This window comes from Miscanthus floridulus, chromosome 16 (genome assembly GCF_019320115.1).
Source record: "Miscanthus floridulus cultivar M001 chromosome 16, ASM1932011v1, whole genome shotgun sequence".
Classification (NCBI taxonomy): Eukaryota; Viridiplantae; Streptophyta; class Magnoliopsida; order Poales; family Poaceae; genus Miscanthus; species Miscanthus floridulus.
Window position 1 is genome coordinate 90,294,156 of NC_089595.1, and position 27,274 is coordinate 90,321,429.

At 43.1% G+C, this 27,274-nt stretch overlaps 3 protein-coding genes across 3 annotated transcripts; 1 reads left to right on the forward strand and 2 right to left on the reverse strand.

The window, feature by feature from the left end:
- Window positions 1-645: 645 nt before the first annotated feature.
- Window positions 646-6,173, forward strand: LOC136512478 (uncharacterized). The gene is made up of 4 exons (XM_066506430.1): window positions 646-924; window positions 1,037-1,502; window positions 1,604-3,766; window positions 4,145-6,173. The coding sequence occupies exons 2-4, from the start codon at window positions 1,091-1,093 to the stop codon at window positions 5,668-5,670; spliced, it is 4,101 nt and encodes a 1,366-aa protein (XP_066362527.1). The 5' UTR covers window positions 646-924; window positions 1,037-1,090; the 3' UTR covers window positions 5,671-6,173.
- A 1,138-nt stretch (window positions 6,174-7,311) lies between these two features.
- On the reverse strand, window positions 7,312-10,586 carry LOC136512479 (nuclear transcription factor Y subunit B-like). Its single transcript, XM_066506431.1, has 8 exons — window positions 10,409-10,586; window positions 10,054-10,303; window positions 9,805-9,934; window positions 9,019-9,024; window positions 8,303-8,395; window positions 8,179-8,229; window positions 7,708-7,776; window positions 7,312-7,626 (listed from the first exon to the last, which is right to left on the reverse strand). Exons 2-7 carry the CDS (start codon window positions 10,287-10,289, stop codon window positions 7,750-7,752), a joined length of 543 nt encoding a protein of 180 aa, XP_066362528.1. The 5' UTR covers window positions 10,290-10,303; window positions 10,409-10,586; the 3' UTR covers window positions 7,312-7,626; window positions 7,708-7,749.
- Window positions 10,587-13,800: 3,214 nt separating this feature from the next.
- On the reverse strand, window positions 13,801-23,446 carry LOC136514379 (E3 ubiquitin-protein ligase UPL4-like). The gene is made up of 17 exons (XM_066508346.1): window positions 22,151-23,446; window positions 21,957-22,067; window positions 21,761-21,877; window positions 21,517-21,675; window positions 21,279-21,437; window positions 20,278-20,433; window positions 20,069-20,190; window positions 18,795-19,899; window positions 17,842-17,908; window positions 16,560-17,755; window positions 16,234-16,464; window positions 16,006-16,110; window positions 15,326-15,406; window positions 15,177-15,245; window positions 14,955-15,083; window positions 14,787-14,870; window positions 13,801-14,323 (listed from the first exon to the last, which is right to left on the reverse strand). Exons 1-17 carry the CDS (start codon window positions 22,817-22,819, stop codon window positions 14,258-14,260), a joined length of 4,626 nt encoding a protein of 1,541 aa, XP_066364443.1. The 5' UTR covers window positions 22,820-23,446; the 3' UTR covers window positions 13,801-14,257.
- Between the last annotated feature and the right edge of the window lie 3,828 nt (window positions 23,447-27,274).

Consider the following 27,274-nt stretch of genomic DNA (forward strand, 5'->3'; position numbering starts at 1 on the left):
GAATCGGTAGCCTCGGACAAGGTGGGGGTTAGCCGGTAGTTGTCTCTTGGCTTCAATTATTAAGGGTCTAAAGCGATTTTTCGGTTTTTTTGCTTAGGAGACCCCTTTTTACGGTACCTGATACTGTGCACAGTAGCTACCACGCCACCGACATGGCAGCCTGGCCGTGGCTGGTCACACCACATGCACGTGCTGCCGTGGCCGCAATGCCGCCGGTTTAAGCCGCCTTACAGTGGCCGCTATGCTCACACACAACTCTATCATACTATCACTCTCAGTGATCTCGTTGCAACGTATGGACATTTTTACTAGTAAATTTTATTAGCTAGAAATCAAATTATTTTAGGACTGAGAAAATATTGTGCATTTAATGTTTTTGGTATGGCATGAACAATAAAGAATTAAAAAAAATATTCTTTTATAAGTACAAAAAAAATCGTTGGTAACGACTCATGAGCATCAAAACAATCTATCTACCCTCCCCGTGACGAGAGAACAGTGGGAAAACAATATTCACTCTGTTCGGCTCGTCTACTTTTCGGCCGATTTATATTTATTTTGACTTATTCTCCTACAGAAACACTGTTAAATCAGCTTAAATAAGCCGAAATACCAACCGCACAGATCAGGATCAATAACCCAATAACCCAGAAAGTTCAGATTAGATCACAGATCCCCGAACTCCCAAACACGTACTCCCTGCTCCTACCCGCTTCCGAGCTCGGACCAAGGAGCGCCGATAAACGACACGGAAGCCGAGCACCAGTAACACTCTGCCCCTTCCTGGCCTCCTCCCAGCTCAGCCCCGGCTCCGCATCTATCTCTGTCTCGCCCTGCCGTCTCCGGAGCTGCTCTCACCTCCCCACGCGCGCGCCCTCGACCCCGACCCCGTCCCCGCTCCCCACTCGCTCGGCGCTCGCGCAGGCAAATTCCGTGCTCCCCCGCGCTGATCCGCTCCTAGGGTTTCGGCGCCTCGCTGGATCGAGGAGAATTCCGAGGTCCCCCCTCGCTGACTTCCTGCCCCCCGCTGTTTCAGTCCTTCCAGATTCCCTCGTCCGGGGAGCGGCGCTAGTGCTGAGGCCTCGCACCGATGAGCTCGGGGGCCGTCGCGGCCTCGGATCCTGGGGGTGGCGAGACGAAGCTGGCGGCGGGCGCTGACGTCACGATGTCGGAAGCTGAGGGCGAGGTGCCTGCTTTCGCCGCCGATGTGAAAGTGGAGGGGAAGGCTCCGTTGGCGATGGATGTGGCTCATGAAGGGGGAGATGTGGCGGTGACCGACCCGCTCTACGCGACCGAGTCGGCTGGTATGGTTGGTGCCGAAGGGCCCGGAGATGAGCACGTGGAAGGCGTGGAGGCGGCGAATGGAGAGGACGGTGGCGAGGAGGGGACGCTAGAAGCAGGAGCTGGTGGTCTGCTGCCCGAGACGGAGAGGAAGCCTGTTCTGGTGGTAGATGTGGCTACTGCTGCTGCTGGTTCTGCCACTCCTGAACATGCTGAAGCCGGTAAGGAGACTGCTCAGAGCCCTGTGCTTGTAGGTGTGCTGCCTATTGATGGCACCGTTTTAGCTAAACGTCTTGAATTGTATTCACCTATTCCATTTCAGGATCCAACGAACTTGAAGAAAATCATGTAATTGTGGAGCCTGGGAGAAAGAATAATGAAAGCGATAATGGCGTAGCACATTCTGATACGGAAATACAGAACAATGTGCCTGGTGACATAGAGGGAAACTCCAAGGAACATAAAGGTGATGGCGCACCTGCAGTTGACCAGCCAGATAATGCATCTGAAATGCTCCCGCAAACAATAGAGCAGCTTCCTGACAGCGGAAATGGCCCGGACAGCAACTTAGAGGCTGCTAGTCTGGGGAATGTTCATCAGGGTGCTAGATACTGCTTGCCTCCTCTTGACAAAGGCGGGTTTCAAGTTACTGATCTTGTCTGGGGTAAAGTGAAAAGTCATCCTTGGTGGCCTGGTGAAATTTTTGATCCATCGGATGCATCTGAATTGGCGCTGAAGCATCAGAAAAAGGGCAGCCACTTGGTAGCTTATTTTGGTGACAATACTTTTGCATGGTGCGATGAATCCCAGTTGAAACCTTTTGTAACAAATTATTCACAAATGGAGAAACAGAGCACTTCAGATGCCTTTGTTGGGTCAGTTAATAATGCACTTGAAGAACTCTCAAGGCGGATACTGTCAGGTATGAGCTGCTCTTGTTTGCCAGAAGAGCTTGCTGATAATGGCATGTCCTACACGGTTGATAATGCTGGGCTCAAGGATGGAGTTACTTGCTCTGCAGTTAATCGGCCCGAGATCTTAAACTGTTTCAGTCCACAAAACCTTCTTCATTATATTAAGGAGTTAGCTCTATTTCCTGGCCAAGGAGGTGATCTGTTGGAGTTAGTGATAGCGTGTTCTCAACTTACTTCTTTCTATCGATCTAAGGGATGTCCTGAACTTGCATCATTTCAAACTGGCGATGCGTGGGTTGAGGATGGTGATGGTCTGGATGGTACAGACACTTTATCCACCCAGAATGTAATGGTCGAGGAGCCTGTGATTAATGAAGTGCGTCCTACTCAAGAGAAGCCCAAAAGGGGCAGGGGGAGACCTCGGAAACAAAAACCTGGTGATGGCCAGGTGGTGATGGAGAAAAGAAGCACATCTAATCAGGTCAATGATACTAGCTACAATGAGAAACAAGTGGGTATGGACTTTGATGACTATGACAACTTACAGAACAAGAAGAAAAGAAACTTCGACTCATTTGAAGATTCAGAGAAGTCATCAGCTCCAACTGGTGGTGGTTCTTTCAAGATCGGTGAGTGTATTCGGCGAGCCGCAAGCCAGCTGACAGGATCTTCATCCATTATGAAGGCTCAGAATGAACCAACAGCCTATAAGATTGCTGCTGAAGGAGAGAATGGGGAATTTGATATCTCTAGTGATGATGCTGGTGATGAACTTACTGTGGAGAAACGAGCGAAAAGGAGACGTCTGCACAGAAATCACACTGCAGATCCCAAGGAATTACTATCACAGCTATGCATGGTTGCAACAGAGCCAATGAATGGATATAGTTTCTCACCAATGATAATCAGTTACTTCAATGATTTCAGAAACTATATTGTTTCTACAACTACTGAAGCTAACATTGTTGACAAAGGTACATCTAGGAGAGGGAGGAAGAGAAAAGAAGTTTTATCTTCTCCTGAGGTAGAGACAACGGACCATATGCAGGACTCGTACTGGTCCGGATTGAGCTTGCATAACCATCCAATTAATGACCTCAGAAAAGAGAGTCCCAATACAAGGCCAAGACGTAGGCGAAGATCCTCAAGACATGCATATGTACCTTTGTCGGAACTTGGGGATCCGGTTCCTAAAAAACAGATACAAGTGATGGAAAGATCTATCATCCATGTTGATGAGAAGATGGTTGATGAGTTGAAGCCCACTGCACTTGTTTTGAGCTTTGGCAGATCAGCTGCTATTCCTTCAGAACTGGATCTTGTTAAGATGTTCAGTCGCTATGGGCCACTGAAAGAAAGGGAGACAGAAGTACACAAGGAAACAAAAACTGTTAAAGTTGTCTTTAAAAAGCGTGCCGATGCTGAAAGGGCTTTTAGTGTAGCTGGCAAGTATGGCACTTTTGGACCTTCGCTTCGAAGTTACCGTCTTGTCAATATGCCATTTTCTCTAGAGACACTATCAGCAAATAATCCTGTGAAAAAAACTGAAGATCGTGACATGGAGATTCCAGGTAAACATTCTTTCAATTTACATGTCCATATTCTGTTTCAAAATATGGGGCATTATATTAGTTTCTTATTAGTTAGGATTTAAAAAGTTAAACCTCATAATTCTTTTACCAATATTACTCAAATTATATGCATGCTTAGGACATAAAAGTTGCATCAATGGATTCACATTCCACATATAGTTCAACACAAGTTGGTTTTGCAGCAATTGATGGTATATTATAAGAGTAATTGATAGTAAAAGTACACTTCTAATTGCTTTTTAAAAAAATCCGAATATGCCTTAGAAAAAGAAATGGAGGCAGTATTTAACAAAGTTGCTCTGCAGCTTCCATAAAATTAAATGCTTAATTCTGCCATGTGATCATGCTTTTCTCTAGGTTCGACTAAGTCCGAAGTTCCTAAGGATTCCATGGAAGTTGACCTGATGCAGAAAGCAGATAAAGTAGAAGTTGCAGGAGAGCTGTCGTCTGAAGAAGTTGAGACTGTGAGGCAAACTTCTCAAGTGGAAGCTGCAGACAGTGCATTTGTCAGTCAAGTTGACAGGCTTGAGAAAGCTGGAAAGATTGACGCCGAGCTATTTGGCCATGTTAATCAAATTGGGAAAGGTACACAAGCTGCATCTGTACCTGAAGCGTCGTCTCAGCAAGTTGGCGATGTTGAGCAAGCTTACATTCAAAAGGAAGTTTTAATCAGTGATCTACCCACAGAGACAGAAACCTTACATTCTGATGCTATAATAAAAGAGTTGCCTCAGAATGCTCCAGATAATATGCAAACAGATGTTGTAGTCGAAGCTCCAAAGCAGAGTCACATTTCAGGAGATAATGCCGTATTTGAAGCAGACACTGAAGCACCAAGTACTGCACAAGATCATACTGTGGATGATACTGGGAATGAAGTTCTAGAAGAGCATATGGTATCTTCTGAGTTATTACAAAGTCAAACCTCTGGTGAGAAACTAGTGGGACAGACAGTAACTGAACAAAAAGTGGGACCTGAAGATCCAAAGTCACAATCTGAAAATTTTGCTGCTGAACCTTTCGTACAAGGTGCAGTTGAGCAAGTAGAAGTTGAAGTGGAATCCAAAACTACTGTTGAAGTATCAGGCGAACAGGGCTATAGTATTGAGCAGACTGTTCAAGTGGAAGCTGTAATTGAAGCATCAGGTGGACAACTTGAGGTGGGAAGACAAATTTCTGAAGATGAATCTATGGCTGATGCAACTACTGAGCGCTCTACGGTCATGGTTGAAACTGTGGAGGCAGAAGTAGTACCAGTCCAGAGGAATGTAGAGAATGCTGCTGCTGCCGCTGCTGCTGTAGGAGTAGTTGAGGAGACTGCTGAAGGTGAAACTAAGGAGGAAGCGCCAGACGAGAAGGGGAAAATAGAACATAAAGAATATGCTGACAAATTAGCTAAGGAGACCAGGGCAGGTGAAGTTACAGTTGAGGCACCAGATGAGAAAACAGAAAATAAAGCAGATGTTGACACACTAGCTGGGGAGACCAAAGAAGTTGAAATTACAGTAGGGGCACCAGATGAGAAAATAGCAAATAAAGATATTGGGGAGACAACCGAAGGTCAAACTACAGCTGGAGCACCAGTTGAAGAAGCTATAACAGCTGAGGAAATGGTAGAGGATGTTAAGGTGCTAGATGATAAATGTACAGCAGCTGAGAAACCTGTAGAGAATGCCACAGTTGTGACACATGAGAATTCAACTACAGTTGAGAAGACTCTGCAGGATGCCATTACGCCAGCAGATACAAATACCACCAACGCTGAAAAAACTGCTGTGGGTGCCACAGCTAAAGCACTAGATGAGGATGCTCCAGCGGTGGAGAAGACTATAGAGGATACCTCGGTTGAGGCACCAGATGTACAAGCAGGTGCAAGTGAGTAAACCAGCTTAGCAAACCTTGCACTCCTGTCAGTGTCTGTTGATATCGACGTAGTCTGCTCAACTGATTCTCTCGTCTAGATGATGCAGTCTGTATAGAAAAACGGAAATCACATTAGCATCATAAGGCTATTAGTTATTAGTAACCAGGGCGTCTACATCTCTGTCCCTTTTTTCCTATATAAACTTCATCTAGTTGTATTGGACGCACACGTGTTTGGTTTGTCATAAACACAATTTCCTCCTGTGTCAGTTCAGTGCTCGGGCGATCAGTGACTGAGTGAAGGCCTTAAATATACGGAGTATCAGATAGGGGGGAAGGCATGTTCATTCCTACATTTAACGGTTAGGCTTGGGTGTCTTTGGGCTATGTACTGGGGTCAGATGATTCTTGTACCATTTGTCATTTGTAACGTGTTCTGGAATCCTTTATAATATCACGTAGAATATTTTAGACAATTGTGCCTGCTCACTGATCATCGAAGTTTGGTAACTATTTAGCAGTATTTTTGGGGTGTATGCATGTTTCATTCAATCATGCTTGGAAACAATGGAATTTATTACTCTTTTGAACAAATTTTTATCCCAAAGAGACTAGGCCTTTGTGCTCTGGTAGTCACGGTAAATGCTACTTTCTCTATGTTTTCTTGCTCGCTGGTCGCTTGCTACTGCATATTGTGCTCTGGCGGTAAATGTAATGGAACTGTGATGCTACTATGTGCTAGTGCTACTATACTACAGTGTATGTTTTCTTGCTCGCTGGCTGCTGCATATTTGAAATGCACATTTGAAAGTACATGGCCGGTAATTAGTCATGGTCGATCTGGGCCCAAGTCTGTATGCTGCCGCGTCTCTATACGACTACCTGTATGGCTAAGGCTGGACGAAAAACTCGAAGCTCGTTAGCTCGCTCGGCTCGATTTGGCTCGACTTTCGTTACGATAATGAGCCGAGCTGAGCCAAGATTTTAGCTCGTTAGCTATAACGAGGCAGCTCGCGAGCTAAACGAGCCAAGCTTTCAGGAAAAAAGTATCAAAACTTATATTAGTTTTTGTATTACTTCATGTCTTGCACTTTATAATTAAATGGTAACTAGTCTAGACCCTATAAATTGACTGATAATTGATTTAGATGCATTTCTTTTATATTATTATTATTCTCAAACTTTAGATAAATGTAAATATTACATTTTGTGTATTTTTTATACTTGGCTCGCGAGCTTAACGAGCCAGCTCGAGCTTTTAATGAGCCGAGCCGAGTTATCTCGTTATCTTAACGAGCCAGAACAAGATAAGCCGAGCCAAGCCAGCTTTCCAGCCTTATGTATGGCTATATAATATGACTCAGAACAATACTCATCTTCACACTATTGGCGGCGTCGAGTGGACGGATGAAGCCCGCCTTCACACGACCGGCGGTGTCGAGTGGACGGATGAAGCCACCGCCTTGGGTGAATGGCTCACAAAGGATTTTGTTTTTCGGCTTTGGGAGTACGTTCCTTCAGGATTTCAAATGGTGGTACGGTAAAACGGAATGATGGGACCACGAAAATACGGCAATACGCGTAATTATTATGGTCTACAGTAAATATGTTGTGCACGTCCACAATCTTCTTCTTTTTTCCTATTACACGGGCATCCAAAGTTGGGTATAACTAAAGCATCTCTTCTCATAGTTCAATACACTAGTCTTGATACAAATACACAATATTTATGCCTCCCAATAGAAATACATGTAACCAAATGACAGCTGAAAGACCAATCATTAAGTTATTCTTAATAATATACATACAACAACGACGCTAGCTCACAACCGAAACTATTCCCAGGGAAGCGATTTACACCTAGCAAGCTGCCTCATCAGTTCTTGCGGATAAAAACAGACCTATCGGGGGTGATTGGTTACTCTTTAATGGTCGCCGCAAGGTGTCTTAGTAAATAACCGCAACCAAAAACCCACCTGTGTCGTAAATGTAGCAACACATGAGATACTGTGTATCATGGCAACATATAGCAATTGGATGAAAGCATGAGCTTGTACCTCGTGGAAGAGCAGCTGTCGCAGAAAAGGTCCAGATCTTCATTAGTTTGAGATATCCCCGTTATGGTACTGGAGAAGGGAAAGAGGGGGACTATCAGCAATCATATGGATGCCAACCGCAGCATGACCAAAAAAACATTGATAGATGAACAAAAAAAAAACATAACATATGTAGATATCATTATGTGTGGAACAAATACTGAAAATTGTTTGTGGGGGCACCTCAAGAGTCATTACAGATAAGCAGATGGAGCAATTTGTTGTGGGGGCACCTTGTTAGTCATTACTCATTACAGCTAGGCAAATGGAACATATGAACTGATTTGCACATCTGCGATAAAATTAAGGGTGCTAATCTGCCAATCCAACATGTTCAAGTTTTCAACCCAGTAAATAAACAATTATAGCACAGACCCAAGCTATACATTGTCAAGAAAATAGCAACTGTCAAGAAAATTTAATGTCAATCACCTGAGGTTGCATATAACCCATTCCTTGGTTGTATGCTCCTTGTTGGCCCATCTAAAAAAAGCAGAAACAGTTAGCTTCGCAGGGTGATCAAAAGAACGAAAACGAAAAGGCCAAGAAAACTAACCCCTTGTGCAGCTAAGCTACTTCCTCCCACATGACCAAGGGCATCCTTTTTAATTGAGCCATCGCTGGTTTTTGCAGTTAACTTACTATCACCCTGTTGGTTATCAAAGAATCAAGAGCAGATTAATGTTCATTATATTATATCTCAGATTCTATAAGCTTGGTAGCTAAATCAAGGATAATAAGAAAAGCTACTCCTATACCCTCTAGAACCTGTACCAAGCATTGTACAGGAGTGGAAACTCGCTAAACAGTCAGTGAAACCAAATTCATATCTGTATCAGAATCAGGTGGAGGTCAAATCTATTAGGCAACCATACAGTAGTTTGTATGGTGAAGACCTGGGATTCTGATCACATTTATACTCCTAGTACTTTTTCTAATAAAAAGTACGCATGTGACTCATTGTTTCATTCAATTTTTATTGACCTGCCAGTAAGGAATCAATACATGAACTAGCCGAACTAGATTCGTTTACAAAAAGATATCTTCAGTACTCCATGACATTCAGAACCAATTCAACTGTGCACATGTGCTTCGAGTCAGGGTGAAAACAGGATCAGCTAGCTCAAATTACCAAGGCCAATTCTAAAAACAAAATTCCACGGTATAAACATTTACAGACCAGTGTCTTAAAATATGAAAAACAATAGAGTGATTCACCATCAGACAAAATTATATTATGAAATACAACTCAAAGTGCTTAATACCACATACCTCCATCTGCAATCCGTGATGCCATCCACCAGACAGAAGACCAAAAGAGAAACCTCATTAGACACATGATTCAACCAATAAAATAGGGCATATAAAAAAAAACTACATAAACTCTGGACCCTAAGCAAGATCGTATATGACCTAGAGTGGAATAGTTTCGGGTATCTTTAGCGTAAAAGTATGTTTTTCAAGTAACTAAAAGCTTGCACTACAGGATGTTCTAATTACACTATTACAGGACCTCTTATGAATTCCATTTGCATTACATCTAAACTTTTCATCATAGAACAGACATAGAGGGTTGTAAGTAGATATACTATCTTCCCCCAGTACGAGTGTTAACCCAGCCCCATGTAAGAACAGTAAAGAGAGGTTTCGATCACTGTTCAGTGTTCAATGGATAAAAGTGCTTTCGAATTGGCTCACCTTATAAACCTATGACAAAACTACTTGGGGGAAAGAAGCTCTTTCTCAATATGTTTACTAGCAGTATTTACTACATAGGAACAGGGGGTCTCTTTATATCCTCAACTAATGTTTACTAGCAGTATTTACTACATAGGAACATGGGGTCTCTTTATAAAGCAGTACAAATATGTACCAGAAGCATCGGGAGGGAAGTGGGTAGCTCATTTATCACTTATCATGCTCATGTCCAACAAGATTATTTAAGTTTCAATCGAAGGTACAGTCGGTACAGTCGAGGTGACAGATTGGTGATTGCACAACATGACCCCCAAATCCGATTAATAACCCAAAGTACCCAACACCTTCATAAGTACGCACCTCTCTGTACTTCTGCAGGTACACCTTGAGGGGTTCAATGTAGTCCTCAAACCCCAACGTGGCCATGGCCCACAGCAGGTCGTCGCCGTTGATGGTCTTCCGCTTCTCCCTCTGGCACTTCTCACTCGCTCTGCAAAGAGCAGACCGAAAACGTGGAGATGGACAAGTCAACACAAAACCCCGCCCAAGCTAAAGCCCGAAACGCCACTCCAAATTCGCAACAAACTCAGCCGTGGCTGAGGCACTTACTCGCTAGTGATGAAGGAGATGAACTCGGAGACGCACTCCTGCACGGTCTCCTTGGCGTCCTTGGCGATCTTCCCGTTAGCCGGGATGGCCTTCTTCATGATGCGACTGATGTTGGCGATGGGCAGGAACCTGTCCTGCTCCCTGACGCTGCCACCGCCTCCACCTCCGCCGCCCCTGGGGCTCCCGCTCTCGTGGCTCCCGCCGCCGCCCCCGGGGCTCGCCGGAGCGTCCGCCATGAGCTCCTCCTGCACTGCAGGACCACCACCGCAACCGAAACCCTAGATCCATCAGCTCCATCTCAGCGCGCCGGACCCTAGGCCCTCGCGGAGGGGTTTGGAGAGGGGAGGAGGCGTACCTTATATAAGCGCGGACGCGAGCAACGTGGAGGGAGGGGAGAGCGAGGTGGCGAGCGCGCGCGCAGGGGAGGGCGGAGGGGGGAAGCGACCGAGCAGAGAGAGCTGCGGTGAGGGAGGCGAGTGGGAGATCGGACGCTGGAGAAGAGAAGGCGGCCCGGGAGGGTGCGATGCGGGGGGTGGAGGTATCCGGGCCGTTCGTCGAGTATTTATAGCACGCCGTGGGGGCTGCCGCGTGGGGGCGAGGGGGAGAACCCGGTGCACCCTGGGCCCGGCGCAGGGTAGTTGGTGTTCAGCAGAGTCTTAAGAGTTTTTGCCTTTTTGGCATGTGTTTTAGGTGGTTTGTCCTGTTCGCCAATAGGATCGGAGAAGGCTTTCGCAATACTATTCACTTGTGTACACATGTGTGAGCCTGTTTGGTTCGTCTAGTAGTTACTAAATTTAGTAGTTTTTAGTCACTTTAGTAACTTTTTAACCAAACGCTATGACTAAAAACTACTAAAAAGGCTTTAGTCCTCTCAAGTAACTCTGGAGTTACTAAAAGTGACTAAATCGTTTAGTAGCTACTAAAATTTAGTAGCTCGAACCAAACACCCCCTTAGTTTAGTTCGTTCCAATAAAGTTTACTCTCTATCCCTTCGAATATTTGATACGTACATAAAATATTAAATATAGACTAAAAATAACTAATTATACAGTTTACGATCGATTTATGAGACGAATCTTTTAAACCTAATTAGTCCATGATTTGATAATATGGTGCTACATTAACACATACGTCAATGATGGATTAATTAGGCTTAATAAATTCGTCTCGCGGATTACTGGCGGATTATGTAATTTGTTTTTTTATAGTATCCAAACAACCCATATGACATTTTCATGTGACATCCTAAAACTTTACACCCTAGATTTAAACAAGGCCTTAGTTGCCTATGCGATGAGGCTAAAAATGTAAAAGGAGGAGGAGAAGGTGCTCGGCCGTATCATCACGTCAAACTAGATTTTTTTATAAAAATAAAGAAAGCTTTTATTTAGCTACTTCTGGCTTCTACCTAACACGAAACACACGGCCAATAAAACAGTTGAAAATTAACACAATCTAGCGATATCAATTCGTAAGCTAGACCGCCACCCATGTGTCTGGGAGAAAAAAATCCTTGGCCATCCGCATTAACTGTTATGGTACCGCTACAACTATATCCTGCAAATTTGGCTTGTGTGACAAAAATATCTTCTAATTTTTCTACATGGATTGAAGACATTTATCAGCAATCAAAATATACGATATTGAGGACAAGGCAAGAACTGAAATTTGTCATTCTAAATCTGATTTGTGCTTCTTTAGTTGTGTAAGGTAAATTATGTATTTAGTTGTGTAAGGTAAATTATGTATATATATGTTCTTCTTTAGGATGACACGAATAATCCTTGTAAGAGTGTACCAGGACAACAGTGACAATGGTCATCACTCATGAGGTTTGCATTTGAGAGATAAAGACAAGCTTATGAGCAAGTATGTCTTCAACGGATGCGAGCAATCGTGTCTTGAGGTACTGTGATGTGTAGTTTGTTGTTGCACTAGAGACCTAACATAGTATGTCAATCGTTCTTTATGAACGACCCGAATCTCTCTCGTCAACCTTATCTTCCAGAGAGCGAATTTTTTCCCCACACCACCTCACTCCCTTACGTCTTTTTTCGTCCTGACTCTCTCCCGCGCCACCACTCTATTCTACTCCCTCAGTGTGGCTGCCTCGGCGCGACAAAACCCTTCAGCCCAGCGTTCACCCCCTTCCCTCCTCTTGGTGAGGCCCATTCAATGCGTCTCATTCCCTCTCGACGAGGCACTCGTCCCTACAGTGGCTCCCCTCCCCGTGTCGTTTTCGATGCTCCTCGCTCTCCTCTCATGCCCCCATAACTCAGTAGGTTAGAAAGATGGTGGATATGACCAAATGACGAGTGGGTCTAATATGCCAGTGTCCGCACCTCCCATAGCTTAGTCGATTGGAATGATGGTGGATATGGCCGAATGATGAGCAAGTCCCAACTACCATTGTCTAGAACGGATTTGGAAGCCCTGATTTAAGTTCCCATGTTAGAATAGATAAAAAAAAACAGACTATAAAGTAAGAAGAACCCTTAAATAAAAAATAGAGACCTTGATTTAATGGCTCCTATTACGAGTTGGGTTGCCAAATTGTTTGTCGTTGTAGAGAATGGACATTTGCCTCGATACCTTTAGCAATACTAACACTTGTCTTATGCGTTATGAACAAATTCAAGCACCAAATTCGTAGTCACGTCAGAGAACGAAACGTCTGTGGCATTTCAATGGATAACACTTGCTTTATGACTTGTTAGCAAATTGAACCGCCTTGTTCGTGACGATGTTTGTCGGTACATACAGTACTTTTTATGGGATATAATCATTATTACTTGTAAGCGTGTGGATGTTTCCGCATTACCTGTTTTTCTTAAGTTCGTCTTATAGCTGCATTTATCACAACTTAAAAAAAAAAAAGATAACTCGCATAGCATGATATAGTATTTGTTACCTCCCCCACATCCAAAGTCCGCATCTACACCGTATCACAAACTCACGCCTCATACATGTAAAAACATCGAACAGTGAACCACACAAAAGATATACACAGTTGACAGTTGTTCACTTTTCCTATTTGCTAGTGACGCGTCGCTAGCTCATCACAAGGTACGACGACAGCAGCCTATGAGCTCCACAGCTTTCCTAGACATTTTCTTACTCATTTCTTGCGAAGCTTTTAGACAACCAATGAACGGGTTTACTTACCCGAAAGATCCAACGTCACAAAGCGGAGAAGGCTATAAAAAATTCACACCAAGCAATGATTTCTGATAAAATATCAATCAAGGACGCTTTTGAAGGCAAGGAGTTGCAACATCTGCAAACAAGCGTATTATCCTCGGACAGAGTACAATTAAACTATAGCTTCTGTTGTTCCTGAGATCAGACTGTATTGCTAACTCCTTTTGTTTGAAAAAGTGATTGTGGCCAGGGCCATTTATCTGCACGAAAAGGCTTCTGGCGTACACTTGGCTGATAAGCCATAACTGAAAATATTATTGACTGATTTATTATTTAAAAAAATACTGTTCGTTAACTTAAAAAAAAAGTACGTAAAAAAAAAAACAGTGCGATGCTTTCAGAGATACACTCGACCAGCTCTAGAGTCGTATGATTGCCAACGGTTACAGTGCTGGCACGGACGCAGGACTTCTGCATCTGGAAGCGACCCGACTCACCCGTTCTCTGGTGACTTCGGGTGCCACCTCTCGCATCCACAAGAAACTTTTGAGAACCAAAGATAGCAACAGGAACAGAGCACGTGCCAGCAAAACATGAACCGAAGCAGAAGGCACACAGTCCAATTTCCATGGCATAAATTCCTCACGCTCGGATCAGATAATGTTCATATGAAATCCACCAATAGATCACATATATTTTGCCACAAGTCACACAACGACGCTTCAGAAGGCAAACACCGAAGAACAATGGAGTTTTCATAGAAAGATAGCATTGGCACTTTCTACCAGGCAGCCAGGCAGGCACGCATATGTACAAGAAGTTTGGATAAAAGAGTGGCGAACTGCGAACTAGGCACACTAGTGGTCTGCTTGACCACACCTAAAACCTAGTACTAGTATGTACAAAGAAGGGTAGCGTTTTTTTTCCTCCTAAAATCAGCTCCACCAGATCGTGCTGTCAGCTAGCAGTGAACCGCCCACATTTACACCGTGCTTTCCTTTCCTACGAGATACTTACAAAGTGAAACTCCTATTGCATGTGGCATATCATTATCGCTTATCGGTTAAGATAGGTGGAAGGACCCCTGGCCCTCTGTAATTGCATAGAGAAGTTTCTCCCTCATCTTTTCCTGCAGGAAAATAAGGAAACTTTCATGGATCAAAAATTGTTTCAAAAAAAGAAGGATCAAAACAAACAAAGCATAGCTAAAAAATCAAATGCATGGAAAATTGCTGTGAGAAATTCAGCGCTCACAACACATTTTTTTTACTATCAATTAACACAAAAAAATAAAGAACCTTGACTTGCTTAATGTTTTAGCTTTTTTGGTAGTTATGTTGGCTACTTAATGTTCTATATGTTATGTTGGCTGCAGGGACCTTGACCTTGAGGAGACAACCTCAGAACATGGACGCTTAATTTCAATCTATTTCGCTTGATTTGTTAGAATTTCAATCTCCCAAATGATATAAGTTCAATCTCAATCTATTTCACTTGATCTGTTATAAGTTCAATCTCTCAAACGAATAAGAGTACTGAAAATAATTAACCTAGTAAACTTCACTAAATTAGGATATGCAGAAAGGTCAAACCTTTGAAGAGTACGGAGGTAACTTAAGATAGTTGGCACAAGTCATCACGCTAGGCAGGTCATTGTCAGCGTCATTGCTGTTATGCTGTTTATTATTACATCACACTGTTAGCAAAAGATGGATCAAGTGAACTGAAACAGAAAACAGAGCTTTATAACAAAAACAGACCTTTCGGACAACTGTGAACTTTGGATTTAGTGCAGCCAAGCCGCCTGGTGGAAGCCGAGGTGAACCCGTTATAAATTGCAAGAAAGCTCTGCGTTCAAGGGATCCAAACTCCTGTATGATTTCCAGCAACTGCAATACATTTTGGATTCAAATAACAGACCTCCATTAATGGTTCACAACATATGTTGCCAATTCAAAATATCTTGGCTAGAGAAAACTTACACTAATGACAGGAGGGCTGCTGGAAGCGTAACCATGATCAAATTTGATGTGATCCACAAGTTTCGCAAACTGTTCAAACCAAGAAATCAGCAACCAGAATAAAATAATAACAAAACATGAACAGATGCCAACAGAAGATAGATGCATACATCCCATGTATCTTGTTCACCACAGAGTAATCTCTCTAGCTCATCCTCTGAGAAAACCTGGAGTTTTTTTAGTGGAAATACCTGCAGTAGACAGTGTCAGCATGTCAAAGCAATATTCTAGGTGAAAAAATTACCATGGAAGCGTTATTAGGTTCCATGTAAGGTTTCCTAACTACAACCAGAAGCACAAGGAGCAGTACTAACCCCTAAATAAATCTGGACCCAGCAAACAAGAATTAAGACCAATGCAGTAGTCATCACCATTTTGGGATGCCAGCTATTGTTTTATATGTAGTCTAAAACTCACAGTACAGAATATGCCAGATAAGATGCTTGTACGCGGTAAAAAGGTGGAAGGGTGAGCAAATAGACAGAGCACAAAATCAGGACAAGAAATAATTGAAGTTCACTCAATACTACTAGGTTAATATATATTGCTTATGAAACACACACGATCACATAGTTGGTAACCAAACAGAAGGTTTTCAAATCACATGATTGGTAATATCTGAACTTCCAAAGTGTGACAAAAAGTAACAACATTGACACATGGCATTTTTTATGCTCCAGAATCAGCGTATTTCCAGAATAGAGCCAAACTAGACAATCATAGTGTAAGTGAAAACCACCACCAGTTACAAGCACCAATAGAGAACTGCAGAATTGTAGAGAGCAAATACCTCATTAAATCCTGACTTAAAAGCCTCCATCTGTCTTGCAATTCCACTTTTAACCGTTGCGTCAACAACATGACGAACATATTCTTCCAAATTCTCAGCATTCAACTGAAAAATAGAAGTAGCAATCAATTTGGTGTGTGTGTGTGTGTGTGGGTGTGGGTGGGTGGGTGGGTGGGTGGGTGGGTGGGGGGGGGGGGGGGGGGGGGGGGGGGTATTTAGTCTACTTACACTGTCAGAGCGGCTTCCCGATGAGAGCACATATTCTGGATACCCTGGGAGAGCAAACTCAATAGCAAGATCCTCAATTCTACAACCTCGATAAGTCAAATCTGATATAATCTGGCAGTCCCTTGTCAAATTTGACTCTGCATATTTTCTCCGACAAGCAAGCGCTTGAAACTCCACAAGGGATATGGCCAGTTCAGAATCAAATGACTGGATATCATATATATTAAGCTCCTATAACAAAGAAAAAAGATTGCTTACATTTAGATAGACACGCAAAGTAAGAATAGCAACAGTCATTCATATTGAAGATGCAGAGCCAAAGATACCTGTCCAAGGATAAGCTTGTAGAATGCTTTAGAAAATGGAATGTCTAGAATTCTGTTGTCTGTAATTGCTTTTGCAACAACCAGACCAAGTAAGTGGAATCGCTCGCTCACTTCTTGAAAGGAAGCAGAATCTGCAGAAGCAGACCAAGGTCTAGGGAAAAGCCCATTAGGGGCAACCACGAATCCAGAAACATGAGCATCATTGGTACCAGATTCACAAGGAAGCTCCCCTCTCCACATGCCTAGACCAGACTTCTGAAATTCATGACTTATCAATGTATAGAATTCCATTGTAGGACCTAAACCAGTGCCCACTTCCTCTTTATATTCTACTTCTAGTAGAGCATTGCTCTTAGCATGAGACTTCATCATTTTTGCAGCTGAAACCAGTATATCATTGCGATCAACTTTGAACTTTTTCCGTGAGTGGGAAGACGCCCTTTCTGCAACACTGTTAACACTTGCACCCATCATATGGCCATGATGATTTTTCAGAGAACCAAATGCTGTCAGCTGGAAATACTTCCATCTCGCCTCAAATGAAAATAAGAAAGGGCATGCAGACATCAATTCAATGCACCATAAAGGCAGGCAGCAAGACTTTGAAACTAATGGATCATGCATTTGTTGCTCCAATTTATCTGTCAATTTGGCACTGACAAACTCTTGCTGAGGAATCGAGAAAACTTCAGCTTTCAGATCATCGAGGTTAGTTATCCTTCCATGGGCAAAAAAACGGTTTCTCTCATCAGACACGAGGTGAAAAGAATACCTGCTTAATCCCTCTAAAATGTGTAACATAAACAATATGTCATACGAAGGACCTGATCTGTCGAGTTTGCACGGAAGTTTACCAAGCAACATACTAGAAAAGAATGGGAGCATCTGCCATGTAAACCCAGTTATGTTCTCATTTATTGATGACATTGCAGTAGAGGAATGTCTAGGAGAATCATTTGCTTCGAGGTTGACAGCTGTTCTATTTGCTTCTGGGTTAGCAGCTCTGAAAGTTATGTCATGAACACTGCGCCAAAACTGCATGTCCAGAATTATGTCAGACCCTGCATTGATCTGATCCTGCAGGATTGACTGATACAGAGTAACAGACCGGTCAAGCTCTTTCCCATTTAAGCTAAATACCAATTTCTGTTGTACGGTATTATCGCTCAAGATTGTTGTGTTCCTTTCTGCTTGACCTGCAGTTGCACATTTATAAGAGTTTTCAGGTTGCTGAGATGAAAAGATGGACTGCAAACAGACACTTTAGGCTACACATGCTCACCAGAAGATGAAGTTCCTTGCTTTGGACTTGTTTCTACAGGTGGATTCCGATTTTCACAAGTCAGGCCCTGAAAAAAAGTCAATTTAATTTAAAGACAACTAAAATTGCTATCAAAATACTTTGAAGGGCATGCTTTGTAAGAAATATACATTGCGAACAATTTCTCTTGATATGCATTTCTAAGCAGTTATAAATTCCCAATTAGCTGTGAACTCATTCCATGGAACAACCAACATACTACAAAACCATTTCCAGCACAAGGAACCTTTTATTCTCTCTGTTTAATTTCAAAATTAAAACCTATAGAAGAGCTGACTGCAGACAATGAACTTATCCATTCCATTTAACTACCAGCATACAAACCACCTGCGGAACAAAGGTTCCTTCTATCCTCTCTGTTTAATTAGCATATAGGAGATATGGGAAATGCACAGTGGAGTTCAAGAATATATAACATCCTTTGAGATTGGAAATAGAAACCTAAGAAAGCATGTAAATTCATGAAAATGACCATGGAGTTCCAAGAATATATAGAAGAGCAGTTCCAGAAACACACAGTGGTTGCTTGGGAGATATGGAAGCATCGAAAGCCATGTGTGTTTGAGGGTGTAAGCCCAAATGTGCAGGTGGTTCTACCGGAGGTGAGTCAGAGCAGGATCTGATGATGTGCAGGAGCTTCTTCTCTCCAGGAGTTGCTGCTTCGGTTGCTCCCGCAGATTAGGTTTGACTTTGTTGGTCACGGTCATTTGTATTTTTTTTGGACAAGTCTGCAACCGGTGTGTGTTTCTGGGAATAGGTTCTATGCCCTCTACCTTGTTGTTTTTTCCTCCTATCTTAATGAAGACACACAGCTCTCCCGCATCGTTGGAGAAAAAGAAAATAATCATATCATAATTAAGAAATACCAATTAGTCACACTTCATAAAGTATTAATAGCATGGGCAGAATAACACCTCTGATGGTGAATCAGCCTTCTGACTAGGTGTGGAATCTCGTTCCTGGGAGTCATCATCAGAATATTTGCTTTCCAAAGCAGTGCCACTAGGTGGTGATTCAGCCTTCTGACTATTGACATCTATACTAACTTTGGGCCATAAAAATTCTTCAATGGTAAGCAAGGATGACGATATTTCCACATTCACAGCACTATCATAGCTTGACAAGTTAGTTTCATCTTCGTCTTTCTTGAATCTTACTCGGATACATGGAGTAATTGTTGAGTGCCTCATAGGGATATCAGAAATACTGCTCCTTGGCTTGAAGTTGTGGCTCATTATAACTGGAAAGTTGTCAAGAGAAGTAAGAGCATTCTGCAGCTTCCTTACTAAAAGTGTCAAGAGCATGTCACCCCAACCTTGGCCCATTCTTGAGAAAAACATCCGAGCAAATGACTGAAATCTTTTCACCACAGCCAAAAAATGGTCAGAGCTGCAATTCATATTGTTCTCCACCTGGAGGTACTTGCCATTTGAGAGGTAATTTGATAAAGATTTGACCAATCCACTCTCAAGGAATTCAAAGGTTGTCATTGTTTCTCCCCCATGAAGCTCCATCATCACCTCACTTAAAATGGTAGATAAGTATTCTTCATTCTGAAGATTGCATTGTTCTGATGACTTGTCTGTGGTCTCATTCAAAACTGCACAGCAAGTTTTGAGTTTCTGCAAAATCTCAGTTAACCCCATCTCAGAACTCACTACATCCTTAGTAAAGTAGGTTGTTTTCACATGCCTGGCAAAAGTAAAAAGACTGTCCTTCCCAATCCTACAAGTCCTTTTTTCGGCAGCTTCAGATCTACAGGTATCAAATGCATAGCAGAAACATGTAGTCTTATTTCTTATGACAGGTTGAGTCTCTGGCTGTTGCATGTCATCAGGCAGATGAGTGGATTTTGAGCAATCCTCTTGATTAAGAAGTGCCTCAACTGCATTGACAACACCTTCCTTGATAAAGAAGCCAAGGTATGCATCAGGAAGCTTTTGCATGAGAATCTCGATTATCTTTAGTGATGAGGTCAGCACATGATGATCCTTTCTAGACAATAAACCAGCCAAGAAGCTGCCACGGGTAATAACAAAAACATATGTCCATTCAGAATAAACAGTTTTGGAATTATTTAAATGCAAAATTTATCTTGCCAATGACTGCATTCAAGAAATGTAATAACGCAATTTACCCAAAAAAAAAGAAATGTAATAATGCAATCCTTTCACAGGTTATTTTATACCTCGGTATGTTTGTTTCCTTGAGCAACTCTTGAAGTATTTCTGGTTCACTGAAGTAAAAAATATTGTTAACGATTGAAGCACATCCATAGCAAATGTATGAATTGGCACCAGAGTTCACCGCCTGCACAACTTGTACAGTAAGCTCACTTCCATATTTCATAACACAAACAATGTTATGAGCTGTTAGTTTGTAGTGCTATTAAGATACCTTGATCAAGACAGGAAGAATATCCCTGGAGAATTGACACAAGAACCTTGGTTCGTCTGTAATTATTTTTTCTTTCGTTAGTATGATCTGGGTGTCTTCAACGTCCCTTGCTGCTGAAGGAATCAACTGGTTTGCTAGTTTCAGAGCTTCATTGACCTAATAATTACAACATTAGATTATCAAAATCTTGGTATAACATATCAGAGTCCGCACTTTAAGAATGATAATTGCACAGAAAGGGTAATCCAAGGATGCAGTAGGTGAAAAAGCCAAACCACCTGTAGTTACTTATTTACAATAACATGATGCCACAATAAGCTCAATCAGTAAAGATACTTATTCCATCAGTTGAGTAGGGAGAGGCAGAATTTTAAAGTTTCAGGGCCCAAAACTGCCAGCAGGGATGTTCCAACAAAACAGCAAGTTTCTAGGATTTCTATATACTCGTTTCTTCTTTTCTATTATTTTTGTTTCAAATTTATAATAAAAAAATGCTGTGCAATGGAAACGATCTTGTATACCTGCGATGTACCTACTATCAAGCGGAAAACCAGAGTACTAGGAAAAAAGTGCCCATTTTCAAATAAATTGCTAACGGACTAAAAAAGAGTAGATTAATAAGAGAAGCAATGCATTTGGTGAAATTGTAAGAAGTTGTAAATGTAGTTTGCGCTCTAAAAATATGGCATGCCAAATACACAGTGTTGGCATGCACTCTGGCATAACCACTAGGGAAAATCTCTGACATTATCTTCATTTCACCAAACTTCATCAGTTCATATAAATATACTAGTAAATCAATATCACATGCAAAAGAAAAACTATTGAATGCACATGAGTCAAGGGAAGAGCACACGCGTAATCTTTTGCTTTGGTTATAAAAAGAAAAGTATACATCATGATAGCTATAAAAAAATTATTGTTAGCAAAGAGCAACAGAACACATCCGCTATGCACATCTTGTACTACTTGGCTGGAAGTAAAGATGTGAAAAGGCCAACCTGATTGTTTTGTTTTTCCAGAGGCAAGTATGGCATGCCATGGGAGATGTCTGAAGTGATCAAAATCCCCTTTATTGTGCTACTAACACCCAGCTCAAATAGAGACTTCACTGCCACAAGTGAAGTACAGGCTAGCTTAGCAAGAAACCCAATCAGATTCTGCAACCACGAGACACAATAGTCAGCTGCCTCAACACATATCGACCACACGCAACAAATTGTTGTAGAGAAAACATACACTGCATGTTGATGGGCTAAGGGCCGTGAGTCCACCAGTGTGGATCAAAGGTAGGACCTTCTCTATAACACCCTGGTGACAGAGCTGGTCCACAAGATCAACTGAAGTGCTAAAGGAGTCCACGATGCTTATCAAGCAAGCTGCAACCTTCTCCACTATCTGGAAATTGACATCACTTAGAAACAAAAGCAGAGCACTCTTTACATGCCAAAATGATCTGAGTTATATGGGGGAACAACAGTACCATTTTGTCCTCAGATTGCAGAAGATTACAGAGAGTTGGGACCGAATCCAGAACAAACTGGGAGCAATCTTCCGGGACCTTTTTGCAGGCATTTGCGACAGCTGACACTGCAACCCTCTGAACCATGGAAGTGGGCATCAAATTAGCAAATGTACTCAATTCTCAGTTTCAGAGGTGATTTCTTTAAGATTCTAACCTGAATGCTTGCAGCGAAGAAGTCAATGTATGCCAGCACAGCGTTGATCATGCCCGCCTGCAAGCACTGGGTAGGCTGCCGCCGTGATATCTTCTCAAAAGCTTGCAAGCACTGCATACACAACAGAATGGTCGGATAAAACGCATCAGGGTAAATGTGATCATCCGATCAGGCCGTGAGAGCTTTTGGGTTACCTGCTCAGCTACATCGAGGTACTCGATGGCTAGCAGCCGGGAGCAGAGCACGGGGATGAGGCCGTGGCGGACGACGGCGTCCCCGGCGCGCGGCATGGCGTCGCAGAGGTACGTGATGGCGCGCACGGACAGGAGAATCACGTCCGGGGTAGCCCCCGTGCCATCGCCGCCGCCGCCGGCCCGCCGCACCAGCGCCCGCGCGGCTGCCTCCGTGGGGAAGTACCCGCCGGCGTCCTCCTCGCAGAACGACAGCGCCTCGCAGAGCTCCATGAGCGCCGCCACCACCGCGTCCTGCCCCGCGCCCTCGTCTGCCACCGCGTCCACCATCCGCTGGAACCTCCCGCCCCCGCTGCCGCGCGGCCTCGGGCTCCCGTCCCCATCCGACTCGCACGACGACCCCCCATCTCCATCTCCATCCCCATCGCCATCGCCATCGCCGTCTCCGTCATCCGCGTCGACATCATCATCGCCGGGGTGGCCGGACGACGAGGTGTCCATATCCGAGCCGCCCTGCTCAGCCTGGAGCGCGCCGGGCGGAGGAGCAGCGGCAGCCGCGGCCGCGGCGGCGGAAGTCGAGGGTTCCGCCGTGCACGGGCGCTTATCGGCGGGGGGCTCGGGCTCGCTGCAGCCCTCGGGGTCGGAGTCGGGCCGCTTCCTGCAGCGATCCATCGGCGCGCTCCCGCTCGCCGTCGCAGCCCCAGAGCCCTCGCCGATGACGGAGGCCAGCGCGCTCCCTTCTCGCCTGACCGCTTTTTGGCACGGATCGGTCGGTCGATCGGGTCCCCAATTGGGGGCGCGTGGATATATACGGGAGGCGTGCGGGGGTTGGTTACTCCCAGTTTGTTTTGGTTTCTCCGCGATCGGGGCAAAATCGCGAGATTTTCATGCAGATTCCGGGGGGCTTTGGTGCAAAATCCGCGGGTTTCGGCGGTGCCGGGGTTGTTTGGGAGCTGATTCGGCTCCACCGCCGCCATACTGTGGGTGGCGGCGCGGCCCGGTGGTTCAGAACCTCAGGTGGTCTGAGTGGACGCACTGGACTCCGGAGATGGAGCGGAGCCGCTGCTCTCTACTCGCTTACGCAGGGGGGCTGGGCTGGGTGTTGTTTCGACTTTTGAGAGCGTGCACTGGGTTTGTGGGGTGGCTGCGTCGTGTTACTCGTGTGCAGTGTGCTAGTGCTGGCTGGTTTAGCTTGTTCGATTGACTGTCTGGGCCATGATTAGGTACTTTAGGAAGGTGATTGCCTCCTGATTGGGCTGAACTGTGCTGTTTTATAGGTTGTTGAAGCTTTATGCGTCGGTATGCACTAGTGGACAACTTAATTAACAGTAGTAGCATTTATGGATGTTGAAACCATTATTCATTTTTTTTCGTTTCTAACTCTTACAAGATTTTCAGTCATCTCCCTGAGGTCATCGCACTGCAAAAATACTCAAAATCGCAGCTCATACATTACCCTAAAAGTAGCCTAAAATGGAAATATTTTTTTTAAGAAGCAAGATCATTTTTGTGAAATACCAAATTTACCTAGCCACCAGAAAAATATTTTTTTTTATCTCATCCTTCCCTAAACTCGTTAGCCAGTTCCCCAGCTAATGATATAAGGATAACCTAATAGCTATATGAGCTATTTTCAAATATATTGTAAACAAGAGATGTTTAATTATAACTGAAATCACATAAACAACAATTTATTTGGCTACTAATCCAATTCCTTTTTGCCAAATTATTCTCCGTTGAAACACACCTTGAACTGAAGGAAATTATTTTCAACCTCTAAATAACTTTCTTGGTATAGGAGAGGTTTCCTGGTTTATATTTACTGGAAACGAGTATTTATAAGGAGCGTCGTTGCTTACTTTGCAAGTCATCGAGGACTCTTCTTTGTCAAGGAAGAGTTGGAGTTGATTGCGTCATGGTTTTCTCAACATGGTTTGTGACGCAGCTTCTAATATGTAAAGGAAAATTGACATGACAAATGGAACCAAAAGGCTAATATAAAAGCTCGTGGACCATGTACCACAAAAGTCTCAGAGCTTGATTGGTTCGTTTTCAAAATTTATCAGGTCATGATAGAAACAGTGAGTGAACGCTATCTGGGCTTGCCGGTGCATGTGGGGAAATCTAAAACTGCAACTTTTGCATACCTGAAGGATCGAATATGGAAGAGAATACAGGGATGGAATGAGAAGTTCCTTTCATGGGCTGGGAAAGAAATATTGATCAAAGTTGTGGCTCAGGCAATTCCAACATTTGCTATGGGGTGTTTTGATTTGAGTAAGACTCTGTGTGGCCAAATAAGCACTATGATATGTTGTTTTTGGTGGAACCAACAAGCAGGCAAACAAAAAATACATTGGTTAAGCAGGGACCGGTTGATATTACCTAAAAAGGAGGGTGTTTTGGGTTTTAGAGATATACATGCCTTCAATTTAGCCATGCTCGCGAAACAGGGGTGGCGGCTGCTGCATAATCCAGACTCACTGTGCGCAAGGGTGTTAAAGGCCAAATACTTTGCAAATACCTCAGTGTTGGATGCTAAACCAAAGGCAAATATGTCTTTTACGTGGCGGAGCATTTTACGGGGGCTGGAGGTGATCCGAAAAGGAATGATTTGGCGTGTTATATGGCGTGATCCATGGTTGCCGAGGGGTACTTGTCTTCTATCTCAAGTTGCCGAGCTCATAAATCCCGTGACAGGGGAGTGGGATGTGCAGCTAGTGAAGGAAGTGTTCTGGGAAGAGGACTCGGCGGTAATTTTGGCACTACCAGTGCATGAAGGAAGAGAGAATTTCATTGCCTGGCATTTTGATAATCATGGTAGATTAAGCGTCCGAAGTTCTTACAAAGTGTGCCGGGACGATATAATGCGGGAACGATCTCGTTCAGGCGCCCAAGGGAGTAGCAGCAGTGAGCCTGATCCAGTTTGGAAAATGATTTGGCAGATAAAAGCTCCGAGCAAGGTGAAACATTTCTTATGGCGTGTGTCATAACAGCCACCCTTTGAGAACCAATCTCGTTCAGCGAGAAATGAAGATAGTTGATAGATGTCCGATCTGTGAAACAGCTCGGGAAGATGGGGGACACCTGTTTTTCAAATGCAGATTGGCAACGGAGGTATATATTAGGTTGATCTCCACCGATTGGCCCAACGGCCTTGCGTCGGCGCTCTAGCTCGGGCTAACGCGCGCGCCGGCGAGAGGGCCTACGGCGGCGCCGGTCTTCTTTTCTCTCTGGCCGCCGTGGTTTTGGGGGAGAAGGGGAGAGAAAGCTGACCGCCATGGCGTAGAGAGAGAAAGGGGAGGGGAGAATGAGCTAGGGTTCTGGGGCGCATGACCGGCCAGGCGTTTTTGTTCCGCCGAGGAGCGCGGACGGCCGTTCGTTCGGGATCGACGGCTCAGATTGCACGAGCCACTTCGGAGGGGAAGGAGATTCCCGACCCAGGCCCAAATTGCGGCCTGGGCGCGGAGGAGTGAGCGCGAACGCGCTGGCAAAGCAGGCCTCTGGGTTGGGATCGCTGGCGAGTTGGCCGTGGGCCGAATGCACAGTAAAGACTATAAATTTGTTTATTTATTTTTAGAAGCGAATTTTAATGAATTTTGATTAGTTTTTCATCTATATTCAATTTTAAACCAACGGGATAAATTGTTCAGAGAGTAGATAAGTACAATGAGATGCTTCTGAAAAGTAGATAAACAATTTTTCATGTTTCCGCTGTAAAGTTTAATGTTTATTATCTTCTAATTAAATTCGAACCAATGGGAGAATTTAATTTAAAGCACAGTTATATTTAGTAAATTATGATTATGTTTATCCTCTAATTAAATTAGAACCAACAGGAAAATTTAAATTAGAGGAGTAGTCCGATTTGTTTATGTTAAATTATGGTATTATTATTTTCTGACCATCGTTGATGATAACAATATTATAATAAATTTAAGGTTGAAGTTTAAATCTCTGATAAATTTTATACCAACATGGTCAATTTTTCAGAGAGTAGACAAAGACCAAGAAATACTCCTGAACTAAAAGAATATATTTTATTATCAAGTTTCCGCAGTAATGATGTTGATTATCTTTTAATTAAATTCGAATTAACGGGAGAATTTAATTTTGAAGATCAATTATATGTCTTTCAAGTTAATTTATGAGTTTTATGCATTAATTCTATTTTCTGTCCAACGGTGATGTAGAATTGATGCAGAAGCATCTTGTATGTTTTATTTTTAATCGACGAGATCACTCGGCTGCATGTCAACGGGCTGCAGTGCTGGGCTATGTGAAAGAAAAGGCTTGAGTCAAGCCAGTTTAGGACTGTTTTTGTTAGTTTATCAATTTTCTGATTAAATTGAAACCAACGGAAAGATTTAATTGGAAAATGAAGTATAAGTGAATATTTTATGATAAGAGTTGCAATAAGTAACATGCATGTCTAATTTGACCAACGCTGAATTAAGCATGCGTGTTTGTATATAGATTTATCCCGTATAAGGAGAAATTTTGGCATAGTACTTATGTTAGTCAATCCTACATGTCGGGAGAAGTTTTGTGATGATTCACATGTTTTGTATCCCACATAGCGAGAGAAGTTTGGGTAGCTCTTATATTGTCATAGTATTGACCGTGGCACAATAGAAATGCATCGTAATGGTCAATACTAACCAAAAGATAAGAAAAGATGCAAGCGTGACTTGCAAAAGTACTGCTAATGAAAGACCTCATTGAGTTCTTGAAATGAAACAAGAAAAGTGTACTCCTAAATGGATCAAGAAATAACTTTGTTTACATGACATAATCATGTGAATGAAGTAAGTTATAAGTGTTTCCTCGTTCACAGGTTTCTAAATAGTTCTCGAAATTATAGCGGTAAAGTTCATGCTATATTTCAAGGGGGAGAATATTAAGATCAATTAAGAAAAATACTCTTCATTAAGAGTGAGATAAAGATCAATTAAGAAAGATACTCTTCATTAAAAATGAGATAAAGATTAATTAAGATAAATACGACTATTGGAGGAGTACAACGGGTCACAACAATAATACCCCTAAGCAGAGAAAAAAGCCAAATTTCTAGACCTTTTAAAATTTCGACAGAAAGATAGCGTAGTCCGCCTCAAAGATGTTAAG

Bases quoted from the DNA above. Each gene is read 5' to 3' on its own strand.
- LOC136512478 (XM_066506430.1), top strand. From the start codon at position 1,091: ATGAGCTCGGGGGCCGTCGCGGCCTCGGATCCTGGGGGTGGCGAGACG. The intron at 1,503-1,603 runs GTAAGGAGACTG...ATTCCATTTCAG, and splicing joins TCCTGAACATGCTGAAGCCG to GATCCAACGAACTTGAAGAA. The intron at 3,767-4,144 runs GTAAACATTCTT...GCTTTTCTCTAG, and splicing joins TCGTGACATGGAGATTCCAG to GTTCGACTAAGTCCGAAGTT.
- LOC136512479 (XM_066506431.1), bottom strand. From the start codon at position 10,289: ATGGCGGACGCTCCGGCGAGCCCCGGGGGCGGCGGCGGGAGCCACGAG. The intron at 9,935-10,053 runs GTAAGTGCCTCA...TGCTCTTTGCAG, and splicing joins ATCTCCTTCATCACTAGCGA to AGCGAGTGAGAAGTGCCAGA. The intron at 8,230-8,302 runs GTTAGTTTTCTT...TGCTTTTTTTAG, and splicing joins GTAGCTTAGCTGCACAAGGG to ATGGGCCAACAAGGAGCATA.
- LOC136514379 (XM_066508346.1), bottom strand. From the start codon at position 22,819: ATGGATCGCTGCAGGAAGCGGCCCGACTCCGACCCCGAGGGCTGCAGC. The intron at 22,068-22,150 runs GTAACCCAAAAG...TTGTGTATGCAG, and splicing joins ACCTCGATGTAGCTGAGCAG to TGCTTGCAAGCTTTTGAGAA. The intron at 20,191-20,277 runs GTATCTTAATAG...CAAGTTGTGCAG, and splicing joins TTCTTCCTGTCTTGATCAAG to GCGGTGAACTCTGGTGCCAA.